Source organism: Oryzias latipes, chromosome 8 (genome assembly GCF_053564925.1).
Source record: "Oryzias latipes strain Hd-rR chromosome 8, Olatipes_Hd-rR_3.1".
In the NCBI taxonomy this organism is placed as follows: domain Eukaryota; kingdom Metazoa; phylum Chordata; class Actinopteri; order Beloniformes; family Adrianichthyidae; genus Oryzias; species Oryzias latipes.
In genome coordinates, this window is record NC_136244.1 from 25359722 (window position 1) to 25380711 (window position 20990).

The window sequence follows — 20990 nt, forward strand, 5'->3', positions numbered from 1 at the left end:
CTAAGTAGATTCAGTTTAACAGATTAAACCATCATTTTGCTCAGGTATTTGAATCTTAACAGTATTGACAAAATTTTATTCACTTAAAAAAAAGGAGCCAAAACTACAAACTTTTTTCAAAAATTCACGTAAAGAGAATAAACAAATAAATTTATTCTAACTTTTGGGATTTTTCTTCACAGCCAAAGAGCCACAGCTGAGGAATAGATGAGTTTCAGACCCTGTCACTCCAAGCATTCCCAGTGCTCTTTCAATTAAGATTTTGCCAGTTTTAGAAAGTTAATGTCCTGTTGCTTTTCTTTAAAATTTAGCTCTAGAGACTAATCCTTTTGTTCTTTTTGATTTCCTGAATTAATCTGTTTTTCCTCTAAGTTTAATAGAAGGTTTCTCACCAAACACAAGAAGATTTGTTTAAAAAAAAAGTTTATTTCCAAGTCAGAAAGCTGAGAGGAAGATACACAATGCTGTCATTTCTGCAGTGAAAACCGAACAGAAAGAGCGGATTCATCAAAAATAAATACCTGCCTGCACCTCGGATCTACAGCTCTTCCTGCAGGCAGCTGTGGATTCAAGTTCCTAAAGCCTGCAGACAGTCCTCTGCAGAGCAGGCCGACGCCTCAGCACGCCGGTGGCCGCGCACGTGCAAACCCAAACGCGCACGGGGCGTTTCCTCACAGCAACACGGTGTAGTTGGCAGGAAACAAGCCGGTTCTCCCCTGCAGCCTCCCCCTCCACCAGGACGGGTCGGAGCGGTCCATCACCTCGATGACGTCCCCGACGCAGAAACCCAGCTCGTCAGCCTCCTCAGCCGTGAAGTCGTACAGCGCCCTCACCATCGGCGCCGACGCCTTTTTACACAGCAGGAAACGACACGGATCAGCTCATGAGACACTCCGACACATTTGTCTCCTTTATTAAATAATAATTACATTAAAAATGTATCGTTTTTAAATAAAGACTTCTTTCGATTTGCTTTGTGTGGATAAAGTTCCGGTTTGAACGGTGACAAACACATCAAAGAGTCTGCAGAATTATTTGAATTTGTCAGACTTCCTGTGAAGCAGCAGCGACAAACGGAGCAGTTAAACACTTTTAAACCACAAAGACACATCATTTATACTAAAGTTAAACCGGCGTAGTGTTCTGACATCTACAAACGTCAATAAAGGTTTAAATACTGTTAAAACAGAACATTGGATATCGAGAAAAATCTATAATCTTATGCATGCAACAGATAACGTGCCCTAAACTTTTATTTAAATAGATTTTTTAAAAATACCGGTATATGTACATTTTTATTTTTTGTTTGCCTGATTCCAAAAGTTTTAGAAAATTGTTACTCAAGTAAATATTTGTGTGAGTACTTAAATTACTTTATTCTGAAGAAAGAATGAGTCCAATCCTCGGATAGTCGACCTTTTCTGAGTTTAAGCTTTTATTTTTGTGTTCAAATCCAAAAACTCGTCAAAACTGTAAATCATTAAAAACAAGAAACACAATAAAAGAAATTTCTGCTGTTTTTGTCCACTAATTTCCAGTTCCTTTAAGCCAAAGACTCCTAAGATGGAGTGAGAAACACACTTGGAATCAAATGTTGCATCTCGATCAGGGGTCGGATATTGATTTTATCTTTATTTTGATCAGCGCATTACATTTCAAGCTTATTCCTACAGATAAATCCTCTACTAGACGTCTGCGTAGCATGAACAGATCACCGCATTTTACCGCCGAACGCGGCGCCAGTTTGAGCAGCGGGCGCATAAAAACAGTTATTCACATATTTTAAATAAACGTTTAAAACTGACAGCTAGCGTCTCCATTGATTTGTCTCAACGCAAACTTCAAAAGCATTTAAAAAAAAAGATTTTTTTCATTTTATTTTCAGTGAGAATTAAACGGAGAGAAAGCAGTGAGATAAGGGACCGTCTACAAAGTGCAAAGGGTTAGGGGTTAAAGTAATTAAAAAAACAAAACAATAACGTCTCAAAAACAACCAAAATGAATAAACGCTTATATACCGTAAATTCGGGATTAAAAAAGCGCACCCGATTACAAGCCGCACCCACACATTTTCACGTGTTTAACTACTTTTAAACATACACAAGCCGCGTCAGAGTACAAACCGCATGTATTAGGCAACATTGTCATCCTGACAGATCACGTCCTGACTCTCAGAGTAAGTGTGATTCATTAGCACACAGTGGGTGGAGACAGCTTTGCCTCAGGATCATGTATTTCAGTACACCTACATCTGCCAAACAGCATGGACCTCTATTCTGTTCACAAGTTCCTCAGTTATGGTTTTTTTATTTTATTTTATTTTTTTAAATTTTTTTTTACTTATTTATGTTATGGGAGTAACGGGCTGGTTAAAAAACACACCAGTAAAATAAAGTAGCGGCGACTGAAAAGCGCGCGCCTCAGTGCGGCGCGTGCGTCAGAAATTTCCTTCCACAACGAACACTGTCGCTCCGCGGACGCCTCTGCGCTCCGCGCTCGCCCCGCGCGCTCCTCGTCTCCCCTTCCTATCTACTCCGACAACTCTAGCCAGGGCGGCTTCAAGGAGGAGCACTTCGTCCCCATTGCGCCGGTGAACGGCGCAAATCGTGTCTGTGCAGAGCAATCGGACTTAATACTGTACGTTTTGTGGATGAGGGGCGGATGCGTTGTTACGTGTGGGAGCCATCAGACTGCCATCGGCCCCACAGCTCTATAAGAGCAGCAGGAGAAGATGTCTCCAGCTCACACGGAGGCTGTGAGCTTTTCAAAGCAAAATTCCGCTCAGTCCTTAGAAACCGTAAAAACGATCATGTCGATTTGTGTTTCCAGTCGTGTCCCGACAAAATAAAGGCTGATGTTATTCCCACATATTTACGTGCATCCAGTCGAGTCACTATGACTCAGAGGTAAATTCACTCCTGAGCATGCGCTGTTCTCTCCGTCACGCAGCTGACCGGCTTTTCCAAACCCGTTGGTGATGGTGGATTTTTTCACGCTGCTATTAATGATTGCTTTTAACTTGAAAGCTTCATCATATTGTAGCGGCGATCACGTGCACGTTGGGTCTAATGGCACCAAAGGATTCTGGGATGCGGCCGGGCATGCGTGTTTCGTTTTGTTGAACCATGACTGAAGTGTCTAAGACCTGAAGTGAGGTCCATGCTGTTTGGCTGCTTAGAGGTGTGTTGGAAAATAAATGCCTTGTGCTTGGTGTTAGAGAATTCAAACCATTCACTAAGTCCGAAAGTACGTACATCGCGGCCGCCAATTAAATCCATAAATTAGCCGCGTCACTGAATAAGCCGCAGGGCTGTAAGCGCAGGAAAAAAGTAACGGCTTATAGTCCGGAAATTACGGTAGATATGAGCTACTCATGAATACTTAGAAGAAAGTCATTTTTAAAATTTTTTTAATGGAAATCTGAATTAATCTGAAGCTACAAACTTTCTCACATGACTAATTTTCACCCACTTAATTTACTAGTTAAAACTTAACTATATTTTCTGCTTGATATTTGCACTATTTTTACTTGATTGTTCAAGCTATTTTGCAGAAATCGACAGCAAGAAACGACATGGATGAGCTCACAAAACCTGAATAAAAATAAAACCTGAGGAAAACCTGGATCTGTTTCTTAAATTTGTTCATTTTTTTAATTTATCGGACTGGGATTCAGGCTTGGAGAACCTCAAAAATCCCTCGGAATCGGGTTGTGGCCGAAGAAAACTGGTCCTAGATTTCTTCATTATGTCCCCAGTTTCCCCTTTTAGACGTCTTAATGTGAAAGTCCTGGATTCTCAAAAGGTAAAAAATGGACACATCAAAATGTAAAATGAGACTAAACCTTCTGCACAACTGTAGCATGCTACCTCAGCTCCAGCTACAACAAAAGAGCTCCTTACTGCTTGGCGATGGTGTTGGGGGATCCTTTCCCCTTGATTCTCCTTGAACTGAACCCCGTCTGACTGCTGCGTGTTAAACCCCTCCCTCAGGGACCCCACCCCCCACACTGAGGATCATCTTCAGTAGAGGCTGACCTGCTGCTGAGCACGCTGTGGCGGGTACGTCATGCTGGCGGGGCTGTTTCTGCCCGTGTGGCCGATGGTGTGAGCTCGCTCCTCCAGACCCGACCTCTTCATCTGAAACGACAGTTTTTGGGGATCAGGCTGTGAGGGCGCCGTTACTCCAGAAGGCGTCCGTCTGCACGTCGGGTCGCACAGCCGGTAACAACGTTTTCGTGATCCACGCGTGATGCACGTAATTCACAAGTGTTTCTCGCATTCGTTATTCGTCGCTGTGCAAAGACGTCCGTCGAGGGTTTCAGGTGACGGCTCTTTACGTGGATTTGGTTTTGAGCTGCTAAAAAGTTTTGGTTGGTTGATTTACGCAGTTTTTGCGCTGTTATCACGGAGATCTTATGGAACTGTGCAGGATTTTTGCAAGAGGCGTACACCAATGTGTGGTTTTCCACGACCGTTTCATGTACGACTAACGGACTTAACACGCGTGAACCACCGATGCACAACTGTCTTTTCAAGTATACGTATGTAAGGTATCACGTTAAAATGACGTAATTGATGCACGAATCAGTAATGAATATAAATGATCATGCACGGTTCGTGTTCTACTTCGTGGTTTATTCGTACTTCTCCGAGGTTTTAACGTGGTTCATTCCTGATACATCTGTGAAAATGTCACGTAAAAGAACAACTTTAACTCGCTTTTCCCCCGTATGTTCACGTCTGACCCATTTACAAAAACGTAGGCAGTGGCTGTGCGACACGGCGTTAAAGCGAGGCTTACCAGCTGGTTGGGCGTCTGCTCTGAAGCTCTGCGCGTCGATGACGCCACGGCGGCGGCGGCTGGGTTTCGCTGTTCAGGCAAACTTGCCCTTTTAACCTGCAGGAAGGAAGCGGCAGGAAGCAGAGAAGAGCTGAGCATCGAGGATCCGGAGACGACAACAGATGTCACTTTACACACAGACGCTTGAAAGGCCTCACTGCAGCCGAACAAGAATAAAAACCTGAAAAGATTTTAAAGCAGGCAGCGATGGATCTGAAATCCTGAAAATCAGCAAAAAAACAGCGATGAAGACATCAAGACGTCAGCCGTTGATATGAATTCTGTCTTTTTCTTCTGTTAACAGGAACCAAATCAACTCAAACCCTCGAAGCTTTAGAACATTTTACTTTTCTACACATTAGATAAATGTAAAATAACAAATATATGCAGATGACACCAGTTTTTTCAACTAAACCAAGCTTTGATTTGGTCTAGAGATGACGCGACCTGTGACCCTGAAGCCCTTCAAGAGGAGCTGCCATTTTCAGGAGGAGAGAGCCTCCTGATGCTCGTCGCCTCCTCACGCTCCTCATTTTATTCCCTGAACTCCATCTGCCTGAACTTCTGAACCATCTCTTCAGGCTACTCGAACCTCAGCATGTTAAAGCTGTGTGTGTATGTGTGTTTGTGTGCCTCTGGAAACGCTTCTGAACTTCTGCTTCAAACAGAAACTAGAAATATTTTAAATCTCCTTTTTGACCCACTTTCAAATGAAATTCCCCCCCGTTTCTACAGAAAAACGAACGTCTAGAAGTGAATTTGACGTCTAAACTTTTATCTGAGATTTAGAAAAAGACAACCAAAAGAAAATACATGATAAAGACATCATTATTTTAATTTTATGATAAAAATAAAAAAGTGATTTTTTTTAAATACAAACTGCATGTTTACCAGTTTTAGATTTTCAAATTAAAAGCTGTGGACTTTAAAAGAAGGCAGGCTCCTGAAACAGAAGCCCATCCATCCATTTTTTGTACCACTTTGTCCCTTTCGGGGTCGCGGGGCTGCTGGAGTCTATCCCGGCTACTTGGGCGTAGGCAGGGGATGCCCTTGACAGGTCGCCAGTCTGTCGCAGGGTAGAAGGTCCACAATCACACACCCATGCACTCTCACACTCACACCTATGGACCATTTAGAGTTGCCAATTCACCTATGAAGCATGTTTTTGGACAGTGGGAGGAAGCCGGAGATCCCGGAGAAAACCCACGCATACACGGGGAGAACATGCAAACTCCACACAGAAAGGTCCCCCATTGATGTAGTGTTTTTCATGTCCCCCAGCCGGGACTTGAACCAGGGGCCTTCTTGCTGTGAGGCAAGAGCGCTAACCACTGCGCCACCGTGCAGCAGAAACAGAAGCGACACTGAATAATATCTAGAAATGACGGCAGTTTCTGTTTGATTTTGTGGTTTTCATCAAGTGTCTTTTGGCACACAGTCCTCCTCCTCCTCCTCTTCCTCCTCCTCCTCTTCCTCCTCCTCCACTTTCATGTTCTCATTAACACAGTATTTTCACTTCTGGTTTTTGGTATCTTTTTTTTACACAACCCCCTCATGCAAATAATGTTTTTGTAGATATTTATGTAAACAAATGGCTAAAAATATTGATAATATAATTTCACTGAATTTAACATACCTGCTAAAAAACGAATTATTCTTTATCTTTATAGAGAACATATATTTACAGAGTCACAAAAACTTTTATTGCTTTATATTTATTTTGTTTTTATTGCTGTTTTTCTCATCTCCTAGTTTGTTTTAGGCACACTTTTTTCATTATTTTTTATTATTTTTTTATTATTTTATCTCATTGTGGACGTGGAAACTGACGAAAGAAAATCTTTTCTAAGAAGCAAAAACAACTATTTATGATCTTGACTCAATTCTCTTTGTGCTTATAGTGGGCAATAAAGGTCTGCAGGCTGTGATTTGTGTACATTTAGTGCAGTTTTATTTAAAATAACGATAAAAACAAACCAAACAGAAGTCTTCTTAAATAGAACTTGAAATGAAAAGAGAGAAACTGAAAGGAAAAGGCTCTAAAATCTAAATCTTTGTCTTTCTTTAGAGTTTTGATATTTTATTTTGAAAATCATTTAGGTAACACACGCAGACGTGGAGTTAAAATTTTTCTTCACTTTATTCTGAAACTAAACTGTGTTGAAGGAAAGTTGAGTCAATCTATGATTGGAAAAGCTGCCTGGTTGCTATGGAAACGTCTTCCCTGCATCCATCTAAAACCTCTTAAATTGACCATTTATTGCGCACGCATCATTAGGAAAGCAGGTGGCGTGTACCTGTGCGGAGGCGGGGCTCCGGCTGTTGGAGCTGCCGTCCTTCAGGCAGATCTTCCTGGTCTTGGAGATGGACGTGGTTTTGTAAAACTCCACCAGCTTGTTCAGGGACATGAACTTCTCCGACCACAGGAAGTACTGGCCCTTGTTGTCCCTCATGACTTTGAAGTGCTGCACGTCGCTCTCATGCCTGAGCGGAGGCGGAGACGCGCATTAGCGTAGAGAAAGAAAAAAAAACCACCCTGGAGACTTGGGGGCGGGGCTAAAAATTCACCAGAAGAAGCAAGCAGACCTCAGATTTTTGTTTTGCTTTTTTAAAAGCATTTTCAGAAATACCTTTAAGCTTTTCCTGTTGGAGGAGAACTTCTCCACCTCTCTGAGATAATGTGGCTAACGTCTGCAGCGTGGACATGGATTCAAACCCTCGCCGTCCGTCCACACACTTCATGATCCACATTCGAGTGTGAAGGCTTTTACTCTGAAATTCTTTGTTTATCATTTTGATTTACTGACTTACTTTGAAAATCTGAAGGTAGAGACACGTCACGCTGACTTTTTTCTCATTTATTCTTTTGTTTTACGTCCATCTCTTCCATTTATAAACTACAAACTTAAAGAGCAGAAACTCCTGAGAATAAAGGGTGATTAAAAAAATGTTTTTGAGACCAAACCTTAAACCGACTAAACGTCTGACAGCAAATGAGCCAAACAGGAGAAGTGTTTGCATCAAAACAGATGTAAACAAACATTAAACCTCCTAATGGAGGTGTGAAGAGAGAAAAAAATCTTATTTTATGGACCCTACGCTCATTCAGTGACTCCTCAAAGGTCAGACGGGAAAATTCAACACTTTATTAACTATTTTAATCACATCGGTCACTGATAAACAACAAAAATCCCTTACTGTCTATAATTTTTTTAGTAAAAAACAAAGTTTGACAATAAATGAAGATATCGCTCAAAATAAAAATAAAAAAAACGGCTCAAAAGTTTTTTTGTTTTGATTCAAACGAAGAATCATAAATCCTCAATAAATTTCTACATTTTTTTTTTAGTTTGTGTGATTTTTAAAAGGAAACTGAGGAAATCCAGCCTAAAGAAAGAGGTTTGAATCATTCGTTAGTCGTGTTTGTCCTGAGACCTTCAGTTCTGCACTTTTTTCCGGCGGTGGGTCTCAGACTCACTCGACCGTCAGCTCGTTCCTGAACGCTCCTTCAGCCCAGCGGCGCCACCTACTTGACAGAGATGGAGAAGTCTCCTGGAGAAGTCTGGCAGCCTCGGATCACAAAGTCTCCCACGTCTCTGTGCCTCAGGATCTCCTCTGCGCCGCTGCGGCTGGTGTTCTCCTGAAACCACCTGAGCGGAGACGCCTGCAGATTATCTGATGCAAACGGCGGCGGCGGCTGCTGCTGCTGCTGCTGCTGCAGCTTCAACCGACACGTTCCAGCGCGAGAGCACAGGACGGTTCTTACGCTGGAAGCTGGATCTCCAGGTAGTTCTTCGGAACGTAGCCTTCCTGTCCGTTGAGCTCCGCCTTACACCACTCCTCTTCGAAGTTTATAATCTGCCACAAACACAGAAGAGAGCCGGTTCGGTACCGAGAAGCTGGGACGAGGGCCTCCGGCTCCGGAGCAGCACCAACCTTCAGGACGTCGCCCTTCCTGAAGCTCAGCTCGTCGTCCGCCGTTGCAGAGAACTCGTACTTCCCTCGGGCTTCCATCAGGAGGTCAGGAGAGGCCGAGCAGAGCGCTCATGCGCGTCCTTCGCAGGTGCTTCTCTGCAGGGAGGAGCAGAAAGGCAGGAGGTGTTAGAAGGAGAACCCTTCCCGTCTGTTTTTCTAGAAGAAACAGATGAAGAGTGCAGACAGACAGCTTCTGCAAAACATTTCCGGGTTTAAACGCACCAAAACGTTTCAGCTGAAGCTGTCAGAAACCACAAAGCCAAGCAGATCGGCGGATCCGTTCTGTCTGATCTACAGGGAAGAGCGTTTTTCTGAATTCAGGCTGCTGAAGTGACACTGTGACACATGGGAGGCGTCCCGGCCGGGAGATTCCTGCAGACCTCACCAGAGTCCGTTTGGTAAAGCTCAGGAAGCTGCAAACTCAAGATTACTTGAAGAAAGTCATCTAAGATTTTGTTTTGCTGTGAAAAGCTTCGTTTATCCGTTTGAATTCCTGTTTAGTTTTGAAACTACTTATGAAATACATTCAGATAAATCTCCAAAAAGGAAAGCGGCTCTTCACCTCATCCATAAACATTCCCAGTCTGTTTACCCAAAAAAAAAAAAACATTGTAGAGCCTCGGGAAATGAAGCACATCAGACGTCCAATGAGGCAGCAGCTCTCTGAAGAACGCCGCCGACCTTCCGAGGTCTCCTCAAATCTGCAGACGGCGTTTTTCTGCTCCTCTGCTGATAAAGAGGAGCAAACCCTGACCCCCGATAGACAGTTTCTTCACTGAACTCTCCGTTATCGAGTTAAAGACCAACTCCAAACCTCTTGATCCATTTTCAAAGCATTCTTCCCAGTAGTCTTTTTTTATTTTGATTATGCTGGGGGGTTTTTGTGCCAAAAATCAAAAAACGTGTTTGTTTTCTAGGACGTAGTTTCTGCAGAGCGGCAGGAGTTCATCAGAAATTCCCCATCATCCCTTCGTTTAAACACTCTCCCACTAGCTTACAGCCCCTCACACCTTCAACCTAATATTACTGATGCCACTAAAATATCGGAGCTTTTCAGCCGTCCGGTTCTGATCCAGATTCCAGCTCAGACCAGAAAAACAAAGACGTTCATGGATCTGTTTGTCTGCAGGTGGATGCATCCGAAAGGGGCGGAGCCGGGAGCTCGTGGCCCCGCCCAGAGCATTTTCTATGTCACAAAATCAGCTCTTTTTCTTCAACTTTTTACATTTTTTGTCAACGATTTGAGTCAAGAAATACTCAGAAAAGCAATTTTAAGCTCAACTTTCTTTCTATCCGTCCTTCATCACCAGAAAAATGCCCAGACAACACGTTAAAAACACCATTTTCATGTGGGAGGGTCTTTAAAACCTTTCTAATGAGCTAAATGAAAAGCAATCGTTCTCGTTTTAAAATAAACGCAGCGCCGGCCCGAGTCTTCGTTTCCTGGAAAGGCAAAGGAAAACGGGTCAATTGTTCCCGGTCCCGTACCGTTCCTGGTTATCAAAGCGTGTGGATGTGAGGAACATTTATCCTTGTTTGGGACGGACCATCTTCTCCATTCATTCATGGGGGGGGGGGGGATGGTTCCAGCCCCGTGACAGCAGCTAGTGATCATCAGCGCCTGCAGATGTGCAGCTCCGCTGGGTTCTGGTGACACAGTGTGTGGTAAGGATGTGGTGAGTTCGTCACCAGAAGAGCAAAAGTCCCGCCGGCTGCGCCTCGCTGCACGCCTGCAACAGCTCTGCAAAGCTCTGAGGTCAGGAGCATGAAGAAATGGATCCGTCTGAACCAGAACTTGACCTGCAGATGCTCTGCAGCAGCTTCACGAAGCTCCAGGTTTAGTCCAAAATGAAGACGTTCCTCTGATGTCTGATAACAGGAAATCCATCCTGACAAACGGCTGGAAGAGCTTCCAAAATAAAATCATTCATCGTTGATCACATTTAGGAAAATAACGTCAAACACTGATGATGGGTTAGAGAACGTGAGAAGCAATCCAAATGTTCTGAAAGGTTCTTGTAGTTTGAGCACGTCGTCAAGTAAAACACCCCTTTAGTTGCATTTCCTCATTTCTGAATTGATTTAAATATTTTTCTGCATTTTTGTAACTGAAGTCGTCTCAAAGTTTCACAGAAAAAATATTTTAAAAAAAATCAATGACATTTTGCTAAATCTATCCATTTCAGCTCAGACTCACCGGGATGCTGGAGCCTATCCAGTCAGTCAGTCCATCACAGAGACACTCAGCCACTACGCACATTTTGCACGGATGAAAATCGGTCATACATGAACATGCGTGAGACAAAATGAGTATGAATAAACCACGCAAAGAACACGGAAATCAACCTAGGACATGAACCGTGTGCAATTATCGCGCCGATTATTGCAATTCATGAGTGATTTGTGCGTCAGTGATCGGCTTATGTGTGATGTTAAAGTTATACATCGGTGGTTCATGTGTGAAAAGTCCGTTAGACATACGTGGAACGGTTGTGGAAAGACACACATTTGCATTGGCAAAAATCACGCACAATTGGATAAGACTTGCGTAATAATTGCCCATAAACTACAAGAAAACTGCGCAATTTTCACAGGGATCGAAAATTTTGAACGGCTCAAAACCGAATTGGTGTAAAAACCCGTCAGTCGAAACCCTTTATGGATGACGGACACGTGAGTTACGTGTGTCACGCATGGATCACGAAAGACGGACATTTCACACGTGATGAAGACGTGTGGGGTAGCTGTGTGACACGGATATAGAATGAAGCCTTGAAGCAGATTTTCAGGAGAAGCCTGGAGAGACGGCAGGAAACCCAACATGTGCATGAAGACAACACGCCAGCTCCACACAGAACGGACCCGGCTGGGATCTGAACCAGAACCTTCTGACTGAGACCGGAGCGCTAACCGCTACACCGCCGTGCAGCACGGTTAGCCACATCCAAGAATCGGGATTGTTGTCGGAATTGGTAGAATGAAGTCAAATAGTTTGGTTTAAATAGTCATTTCAGTGGTTTACAGATTCATTTGAGGAGTTTTCAGTTTTCTGAGGAAAAGACGGAAAAACGTCTTTCAGCAGCTTTTTCAAGAAATCCTTCATCCTAATTTCACGTTCATCACTTTTCCCTCTTCTTAGCTGCGTTAAATGTTTAGCTTTTATGGTTTTGTTAACATTGTCTTACATATTCACCGTTTTTTAATCATCTTAAATCAAAAAAACATTAATAGTTTAATGTTTCAGCTTTTTTTTTTATCCTAAATGATTTTATTGTAACCATTTTAGCATATTTCTTGCAAAAGTATTCACCCCGTCGGATGTTGTGTCTCGATCAGTCTTGCTCAGATTCTCTATAGGACGTAGGTCCGGGCTTGGACCCGGCCACTCCAGAACATGTTGCTGGTTCCTTTTAAACTCTTCCTGTGTAGCTTTTGCAGTTTGCTTTGGATCGTTGTCTTGCTGGACATTGAATCTCCTCCCACGCCGTCGTTCTCTTGCAGACTGACAAAGATTGTCCAGCATATTTTGCAGCATTCCTTCTGCCCTCCGTCTTTACAAGCCTGCTGCTGAGAGGCATCCCCACGGCATGATGCTGCCACCACCATGCTTCACAGTGGGGATGGTGTATTTTTGAGGATGTGCTGCGTTTGGTGTCTGCCAAACATATCCTCTTGGCTGTTGTCCCAAAAGCTCAATTATGATCTCATCAAACCAAAGGATCTTCTTCCACTTGATCATGGAGTCTTCCTCAAGCTCTTTGGTGAACTCTATAGTTGATCTCTAATCTGTATTTTCGTCAACAGTTGCTTTCTCGTTGCCGTTTTCCCATAAAGCTTTGGCTGGTGAAGAACCCGGGCAGCAGTTGCTACATGCACCGTCTCTCCGTCTCAGCAATCATTTCAAAAACAAATCCATGATTTAGCAACTTTTAGCCAGTCAGTCATTTTAGATGCTTTTTTTAAATAACTTTTTAATGTTTTATGTCCTTCAGCCCACGTTGCTGTTGTATTTGGATTAAGAATCCTTCAGTTTTTAGTGTTTTCATGCACTTCCACAGAAAAGTTAGTTGTCTAAGCTGACGAGGAAGAGATAAATTCATACCTCACCTACAAATCAATCACTAGGATGAACCTAAACTTGAGAAATAAAGCCGGATTATATCTGCACAAAGAGTCTACGACTCAAGTTTTCTGTGTAAAAAAAACAACAAAAACAAACAAAAAATAAAGTCATGATTGAAAAAGTGCTGTGGGCTGCTTGAGATGTTGCTTTGCTCTATCAGAGAAGAAAGAAATCAAACTTTCCTCATGTAGGAAATAAAACGACATTTTATTGAAACAAATGGTCCAAAAAACCAAAAAAGACGACGAAGAGCAAAGGAAACGGATCTGAACTCTGGATTAACTCTGGAACTGAGACAGAAAACAGCGTTTTAATCCACACAGACCATCTGATCGGCCTCCTCCAATGAAAAAGGTGCTTTTGAACACGTTTCTGATGATGGAGGACACATGTCTAGAATATTCACATTAAAATAGAATCATGAATCAGGAGCAAACTGAAGAAAAAGATTTGCTACATAGAAAATACACTGGGCGGGGCCACAAGCTCCCTGCTCCGCCCCTTTCTGATGCATCTACCTGTAAACAAACGGATCCATGATCCGTCTGTTTTCCTGGTCTGAGCTGGAATCCGGATCTGCAGAAACTATGTCCTAGGTTTTAGGATTTTGGCTAAAAGGTGAATTAAAACAGCAGTGGGGACACTTACTCTGTATATTTAAACCGAAAGTGCATCGTATTCCATTTTTATACAACCTTCAAATCGACGTGGAAAGACGAACGTCTCTTGAAGACTTTCTGTTATCATCTGAAGACGGCGTTTTGGGAATCTGAAATCGCCTCCATGTTTTAAAAATCAGTTCGGGTATGAAGTTAAAGGGGAAGTTTTTCCATCGGAGGGCCCCGACAAAAGCAAAGCCTGTTTAGAACTCTTTTCCAGAAGACGTAAATCCAGATTTTAGAAAACTCAATTGATAGAAACAGAAATATCTACTTGGGTTTTACTTTGGCCACTGTAGAGTCTAAGAAAAAAATCCTCTTTTTAGCTTAAATTAAAAGCATTTCCTCGATTTGACTTTGATTCCACGGACAGTTTTTCTGTTTGTTTTGGTAGAATGTGGTTTTTTCAGGACTCCTATTCATTTATTTTACATAAAGCACTTTTAAGCTGCTCTGGAGCAGGAAAAGTGTAGATAAGGTTCATTCGAATGGATTTCACAGGAAAATGACTGAAAATTATGATTTCTGACCACCGGCTCCGGCGCTCCGGCGCTCTGACCCCGTTCAGACGGCAGCGGCCGCGCTCGCCCTCATCAGCCGCTCGTGCACGCTTGGTTTTGACCACAACAGTTTCAACAATCTGCTCTTCGCATCTCAGCAAATTAGCGTCACCCAGGTTTCCTGCCAGGGTTGGTTTCTGATCCAAATGCGATCAGTTGCATTTGTTTCAGTTAAGGAAGAATTTATTCAACATATTAATAATAGTAAAGATATTTCTGTGCTTGAAAACGCAAATTTCCCTCTTTTTTTTTATCTTAAACTGAAATCCCATCATCAAATGTGTCAAAACGCTGATTATGATCAGAGGACACGACGAGCAGAGAGGATCCGTTCTCCTCCTTTTTCATCAGATTTGGAGCTTTTTGCTTCGCCGCTCGTCACCAGTTGGTTTCCTGTATCAAAGTTTCAGCTCAGAGAGGCGAAGCGTGAAGTTTCCCTCCCTCTGTGACTCACATCCCTGCAGCTGCATCGCCGCCGTCATGCAAACGCTTCCGGCTGCGACGGGCTCCTGCAATCTGAGGACCCCCGTCCCACAGATGCTGAAAACATGGAGGACGGGACGCTGGACCGCCGTGTTCATCCATCATCGTTTTCAGACGAAATAACTACTAAATAAACAACTTTTCTGTGTTTTGACCGATTCAGTTACAAGGATTTAGCCGTGCCAAGCAATTTTAGCGATTAAAAAAGGGGAAAAAGTTAAAACATAACTATATCAACTCTATTTAAGGAATACATTTATTGGAAATCAAATAGAAATTGATCCTATAGAGAATGTTTTAAAAGAAAATTAACAGTAAAACTAAATTTTACATCCTTGAACTCATTCTTTTGATGACAGGAAGGTCAGAAACATGATTCTACCAGAATAAAAGCTCCTTTGTTGTGATCGTTTGTCCGTCTTATTTGCAGCCTTACGCCAGAAAAAGTGAAGCGTTTGTTCATTTATCAGGTTTTATTATTTTTCCATCTCAGTTTGACGTGATGTTTAGCTTTCAGCTTTATTAGGAGTTTTCTTTTAAGAAAATGTCAGTTTAATGCAGAATAGTCTGCTAGCACCGTCTGAACAATCTAGGAACGCTTCACCAAATATAAAAATTGGAAGTCTTGTACATGTATGAGTTATTAGCTCACAAGAAATGCTATAAATTTTAACTTAATCTTAAGATTTGTTTATGCGCAGATCAAACACATAGAATACAATAAAAATAACTTACTCTGAGATCTAATAAATTACATTTATTTGTTTGACATTTAAGACAAAAGTGGATTTTTGTTCAATTCAACCAAAAACTTTTCAAGATTAACTTTATTTTTTAGGGATTTTATCTTTTTAAATAAAGTTTTTCTTTAGGTTGCAGTGGCAGTCGTGTTTAGTGCCACCATGTGGCCGGTTTGGGTACTGCAGCCAGAAACATCTCGGTTTCAACTACAGATTTGCAAATTCTAAAATGTGTTTTATTGTGATTATAAAGCAAACTTAAAATGTAATTAATTATATTGTAAGGCAACTAGAAAAAAATATTTCATTTAGTTTCATTTAGAACAAAACATTCCTGTGAATTCAACATAAAAAATGAAAGATCAATGATTTAAAGAGGATTTTCATTTATGTTGGGATAAAAGTTCAATAAAGTGACAAATAATAGCATAAGAGACTTCTGGGACACCAGATTAGAAATGTAAAAACAAGCAGACTAAAGTGCTGACTGAAGCAGCCCATCTAAATGTTGCTAGAACTTAGTTTTTTAACCAAAACTTCCCAAAAATGTTTCATATTTTTAAGCCACTTCTTCCTGTAATCGCGGCTATGTTTGCTTCTCGACTGTCGGCAGAAATCCTGTTTTTAAAAATAGATGAACACTGAAACTGGCAGTGAGGCTGTTGGGAATAACAAAAAGTACAGCAACTCCTTCGTTTGTGTTGTTACAAACTTGTTCAATACTTATTAATCCTATTCATTAATATTTTACTCGTTAAATGTCCAGTAATTAGAGTTTCTTAAGGAACTGATGGTTGTTCGATGTGGTGAGAGAGCGAGGCGTTCAAGGATGAAAAAAAAACTTTTGCCTGTGGTTTCTGTATTTGACAGAGCTCACATTCAAAGCTGCAGCACTTTTTCTGTTTACTCTTAAGTAAATCAACTGTATTTGTATTAACTACACGTTAAGAGTACTACAAGTATTACTAAAAGCGAGGCAATGTTCTGTAAAGTTTACTTTTAATGTTCCAATTTAATCTGAAGTAGTATTTAGTTTGCTTTCTACACTACATACTCCACAGTATTCTTGCTACACTTAATAAAATAAACTTCTAGAGTACTTCTTTATGCTGAGGCTTAAAAATGACAAATATTTTAGATTTGTCACCTCAGATTTGATCAAATACTTCTGTAGTAAAGTAATCTCAATGTAGTATTTGTGTACCACATTCAGAAAGAGAAATGGATTACTTTAGAACGAAGTAATCCATTACAATTTGAAAGTGACTACATAGTATTGTAGAAGAGATTTATTAACTTGGAGTTTTCTTAACCCCCCTTAAACACTTCCTCCACGCACGCGGAGATGGTGGTGAGACAGGTGTGTCAGACAGACAGGTACACGCCATTCAGCTGTGGAGTTCATCTGTGTTAACTTTGCTCAGGTTTCTCTCCATCAGCTGATGCTCCAGCCCGGGTTGGGTCGGGTTAGGTTAGGTTCCCGATCTCACACCTGGCCCACATCGGGCTGAACGTGTCAAAGGTGCGACCCAAAAGGCGTCCGCGCGCGTTTTTTCTTTTTTTTTTTTCTTCTTTTTGTTAAACACTATTTCACAGCACTACTTCCCCAAACTGAGGGGAACAACATTTACATTCAAGCGCGGGCAGCCGCTGCTGCTGGCATTTCTGTTTAAACTCAGAGAACCTCCGCCACTCTCCGTCACCGAAGGTGCTCTTCAAAATAAAGTAGTCCGCGTGCGGTTTAAAAACACTCTTAAATGTGGCGTTTGGGCACACAGATGACAGAAAGACCGCGGTTCGGTTTTGTTCTGCTCACCTCTCCGGACACTGCTCCGAACCCGACACCGGCTCCCTCCGCGGGTCAGACCGCAGCACACCCGAGAAGTTAGCGGCGTCCGCAGCGCAGCATCCGAAGCCAACAAACGAGGCGCGTGCGCTCCCTGACAGCGCGGCTTAATTTGACAAGTCCCCGCGTGAGCACAGCCGCTCTTCTACAAAGTAATTCGCGCCGCTTCCTGGAACCTTCCAAAATAAAAGACAGACTGGGGTTTCTGAACAGCGCCACCTACACGTCATTTATGCCACTCGCATGTATCAAGGCAAAAATATTACTTTTCATTTATATATTTTAGTTTTCAAATATGAAATGCATTTTAAAACAGAATTTGCTTTTTTAAAATATTTTTTCTACAAATGTTTATTTCAAAATAAAACAATATTTTTCAAACATTTAAATGAGTTCCTACAATAAAAAAAGCTGCTGTCTTCATAAAATTGAATTTTTTGATTAGTTAGTCATTCAGAGTTAATAATTATTTAGTCTGATTTGTTAATCTTGGCAACTGTTCAACTTCACTTGTTAGGTTTTTCTTTTCTCGTCTCTAGGTTTGCCATTTTTTAAAGCAGATAAAAGGAAACAGCAGGAGCTGCGGATAGTAAATGTTCTTCAGAGTATATTTACTCATGCAAATTTACTCATTCGTCCTGGAAGGGCAAACAGCGTCTCTTCCTCCCCAAAAACAGACGAGAAATTGTTAAAAAAACAGTCAATACACTGTTTTGTTTTGTTTTTTTTTTAAATAAAGCTACAAGTAAATATTTTTCAGAAAACAGTTCAAACATAGACAGACATCTTCCTGTCACCAGCTTAAAACAGTTCAGAAAAATACGGATAAAATACATAAATAAATAAAAATAACTGCTGCTCCCAACTACAACCTAAAGAAGCCACAAAGTCTGGATTCACCCTTTAGAAAATTGACACACTGACCTTATGTTACTGTTTTTATAAATATAAACAAACTGTTGTTTTATGGCATAAATAAAACATACAGAGAAAATGTACTAATTTCAGAGGGTCACATGACTTCCTTTCAAAATAAAATACACCCTGTATCGTTTAGGTTCATCTCAGCAGCATTAGTGTTTTTTAAAGTGTTAATTTTACCGCTTGTGGTGCATCTCAGTCAGAAATTTGTCAAACAAACCAAAAAATAAACCAGAACAAGTGAAGTGACTCTCACCGTATTTTTTAAAAACATTTAATCCGTTGAAATCTTTCAACTGTCTGTTTGTTTGTTTTTTAACTTAACTTCTTACTTACAGTTTACTTTGCAGATATTTGAGAGCCACAGAGGAATTGCCACATGTGCCTCAGGAGCCACAGGTTGCAGACCCCTGCTCTAGAATCATCTGTGATGACACGTTTGATCTTGTGGTGTTTTTCCTGAGATGCCAAAGTGTTGGCGACACGTTGTTTGGTTGGTGCGTGTCCTTCACATCTGTTCGCGCTCTCGTAAACCTCAGCATGGCTTGTTCTCACTTGTTCGGCCAGGACGTCCTGCAAAGGGAAACTTCATTTGCCTCCAGAGATCCAGCAGCACAGAGCATCGGGCTAAACGCCTCCTGAGCTGCACTCTGCAACACCAGCATGCAGCAAAGTCTGAAAGTGCCTGACCTGAATCTCCAAACCGCTCTCTTTGTGCTGCAGCTGCAGGTGGATACCTCACATCCGCCCTTCGCTCAGTTACTCAATACCACAAGACAAATACCCACTTATCTGTGCGCGCAAGACAGGTGAGGCAAAGCCAAGGCTGGGAGGAAGCCGTGCAGGTGTGTGTGCAGGCCAGCCGTTAAAACAATGCCTCACAATGTTGGACTGTTTGCAGTGAAGAAATAAAAACACGCGTCAGCTCATGGTAGACTCATAAAAATGTTTTGCTTTGCACCTCACTACAGCTGGGAGATGCAAAGATATGTAAATGAGATGGTTCAATCATCTGATGTGTTTACGATACAAGCTGATAAAGGCTTGTATTCCAAAAATGTTGGAATTAGAAGTTGTAGATTTTGACCGGCGTGGGCGTGGTGGGTTTGCAACTGTTGCGATCTTAGCTCGCACATTTTTTTTCCGGAATGTCTTGAAAAGGGTGTCCAGGAATTCTTTGACTCAAGCTGAACGCAAAAATGTAACATGCGATATGACAGTGTTAAAACTTTGGACGTGGTAAATAAAAAAATGTTGCAAATAAATTCGCTGACTCAGCTGAAAAATGAAATTCGGGGAAAGAAAAGTTACAATTCACTAACAACACCAATTTACACTTGTCGGGGATATCCAAAAGAAGTTTTGAAATCATTATGGGATGGCAACACGATGGCCATTTTGTACTTTTTGTTCCCACAATATGGGAAAATGAACTTTATTTAGAGCGATTTTGACGTGATTTTACGAACATACTACTATCTCAAGTCTACCATAACCCCTGGAATTTTGCCAACCTTTCACCTTGGAAAAAGGCAGCCATCTTGAATTTTTTTTTTTAAAGCACCTTTAGGACCAGATACAAAGGAAAACCTGTCCTAGGGATTTTGATCGATCCTTTCCTAACTTCTCGGCCATCATTCGAAAGCAGTTGTGGAGAAGATGTTGCAATTAGAAGTTGTAGATTTTGAACGGCGTGGCTAGCTCAGAGAGAGGCGTTTACCTATTACTTGCACATTTTTTGACTGAGAAAATGTAATGCATGCATTCATGGCTAGAACTGAACAAATTGATATAACTTTGGATATGAAACAAATAAGGAATGGGGGCGTGGTTAGCAAAAGACCTCAGTTGCTAAGGAAATCCAAAAGTTTATTTTTTCCGATTCGTCTGAAACTCACATCGATCTGTTCGTTATCCCCAGGCGACCGAAACATAAAATGGTTGCTATGGAGATAAAACCAACAGAATCATTAAAGAAGTGGATTTTACATCAACTTATCACATCCAGCTCCTACCATGATTAGCATTATAAACAATGTGTTTTTATGAGTCAGTTGACGATTCTGATCGCAATGCTAGCATCTTTTGCCAAATTAGCTTTACTAGCATAGTTAGCGTGATTAGCATCATAAGAAAAAAAAATTCTGAGTCCGTTAATGATGGTGTTCGCAGTGCTAGCACTATTAAGCTACATTAGCATAACTGGCATTGTTAGGCCAAAGGGCGACTGTGGGTAGTGCCGTCAGTCCCGTTCTGGGGATAATAGAGACTCTCAGCCCAGAGTTTCTGTGTTTGTTGACCAGCAGAGGAGGCTGGCTCTCAGCTTCCTCTGAAGGACTCTTCTGGGTTTAAAAAGGTTGTTTTGCCTCCTTGTAACTTCCTGCACACAGGAATAAATCTGTTCAGTTATACATTTACTGCAGAGCACCGCAATGGTTTAAACAAGTGATGACTCACTCAAAACAAACAGACAAAAAAAAAAACATTCTGGATGTCAGGTTTTTTTTATTAATGTAGCAGGTTTCTGTTTAGGGTGCTGTATTTTATTGAAATAATCTTTTTTTTTAAATTAAATTAATTTTAACTATCCCTTTGATATTGCAAACATTCTGCTTAAATAAAAATAACAATTTATTTGGGGGAAATGTCTCAAATTTCGTTTTTAAATCTGCAAATTTGAAGCAAAATCCCTGAGGAGGCATCTACCTGTACGTTTCATGAATAGGTTTTAAAGCTGTTTAGCTGTGGCTACAACCATAGCTTACCATCACCAAGTATGAATGAGGAGTGAATGAATAATGGACACAATGTAAGCGCTTTGAGTGTCTTGAAAAGCGCAGA

General features: G+C 41.4%; 1 protein-coding gene across 1 annotated transcript; it reads right to left on the reverse strand.

Annotated features, from left to right (window-relative positions):
• Positions 1-406: 406 nt before the first annotated feature.
• On the reverse strand, positions 407-17395 carry grap2a (GRB2 related adaptor protein 2a). Its single transcript, XM_004071153.5, has 8 exons — positions 17199-17395; positions 8779-8913; positions 8609-8700; positions 8373-8492; positions 7140-7326; positions 4804-4899; positions 4038-4139; positions 407-848 (listed from the first exon to the last, which is right to left on the reverse strand). The coding sequence occupies exons 2-8, from the start codon at positions 8854-8856 to the stop codon at positions 672-674; spliced, it is 852 nt and encodes a 283-aa protein (XP_004071201.1). The 5' UTR covers positions 8857-8913; positions 17199-17395; the 3' UTR covers positions 407-671.
• Between the last annotated feature and the right edge of the window lie 3595 nt (positions 17396-20990).

What these genes read in the sequence shown, in the direction of transcription:
- grap2a (XM_004071153.5), bottom strand. Translation starts at nt 8,856, where the DNA reads ATGGAAGCCCGAGGGAAGTACGAGTTCTCTGCAACGGCGGACGACGAG. An exon ending in CTGGAGATCCAGCTTCCAGC is followed by an intron (nt 8,493 to 8,608) that starts GTAAGAACCGTC and finishes GTCTCCGCTCAG; the next exon opens with GTGGTTTCAGGAGAACACCA. An exon ending in GACTTCTCCATCTCTGTCAA is followed by an intron (nt 7,327 to 8,372) that starts GTAGGTGGCGCC and finishes GCCTCCGCTCAG; the next exon opens with GCATGAGAGCGACGTGCAGC.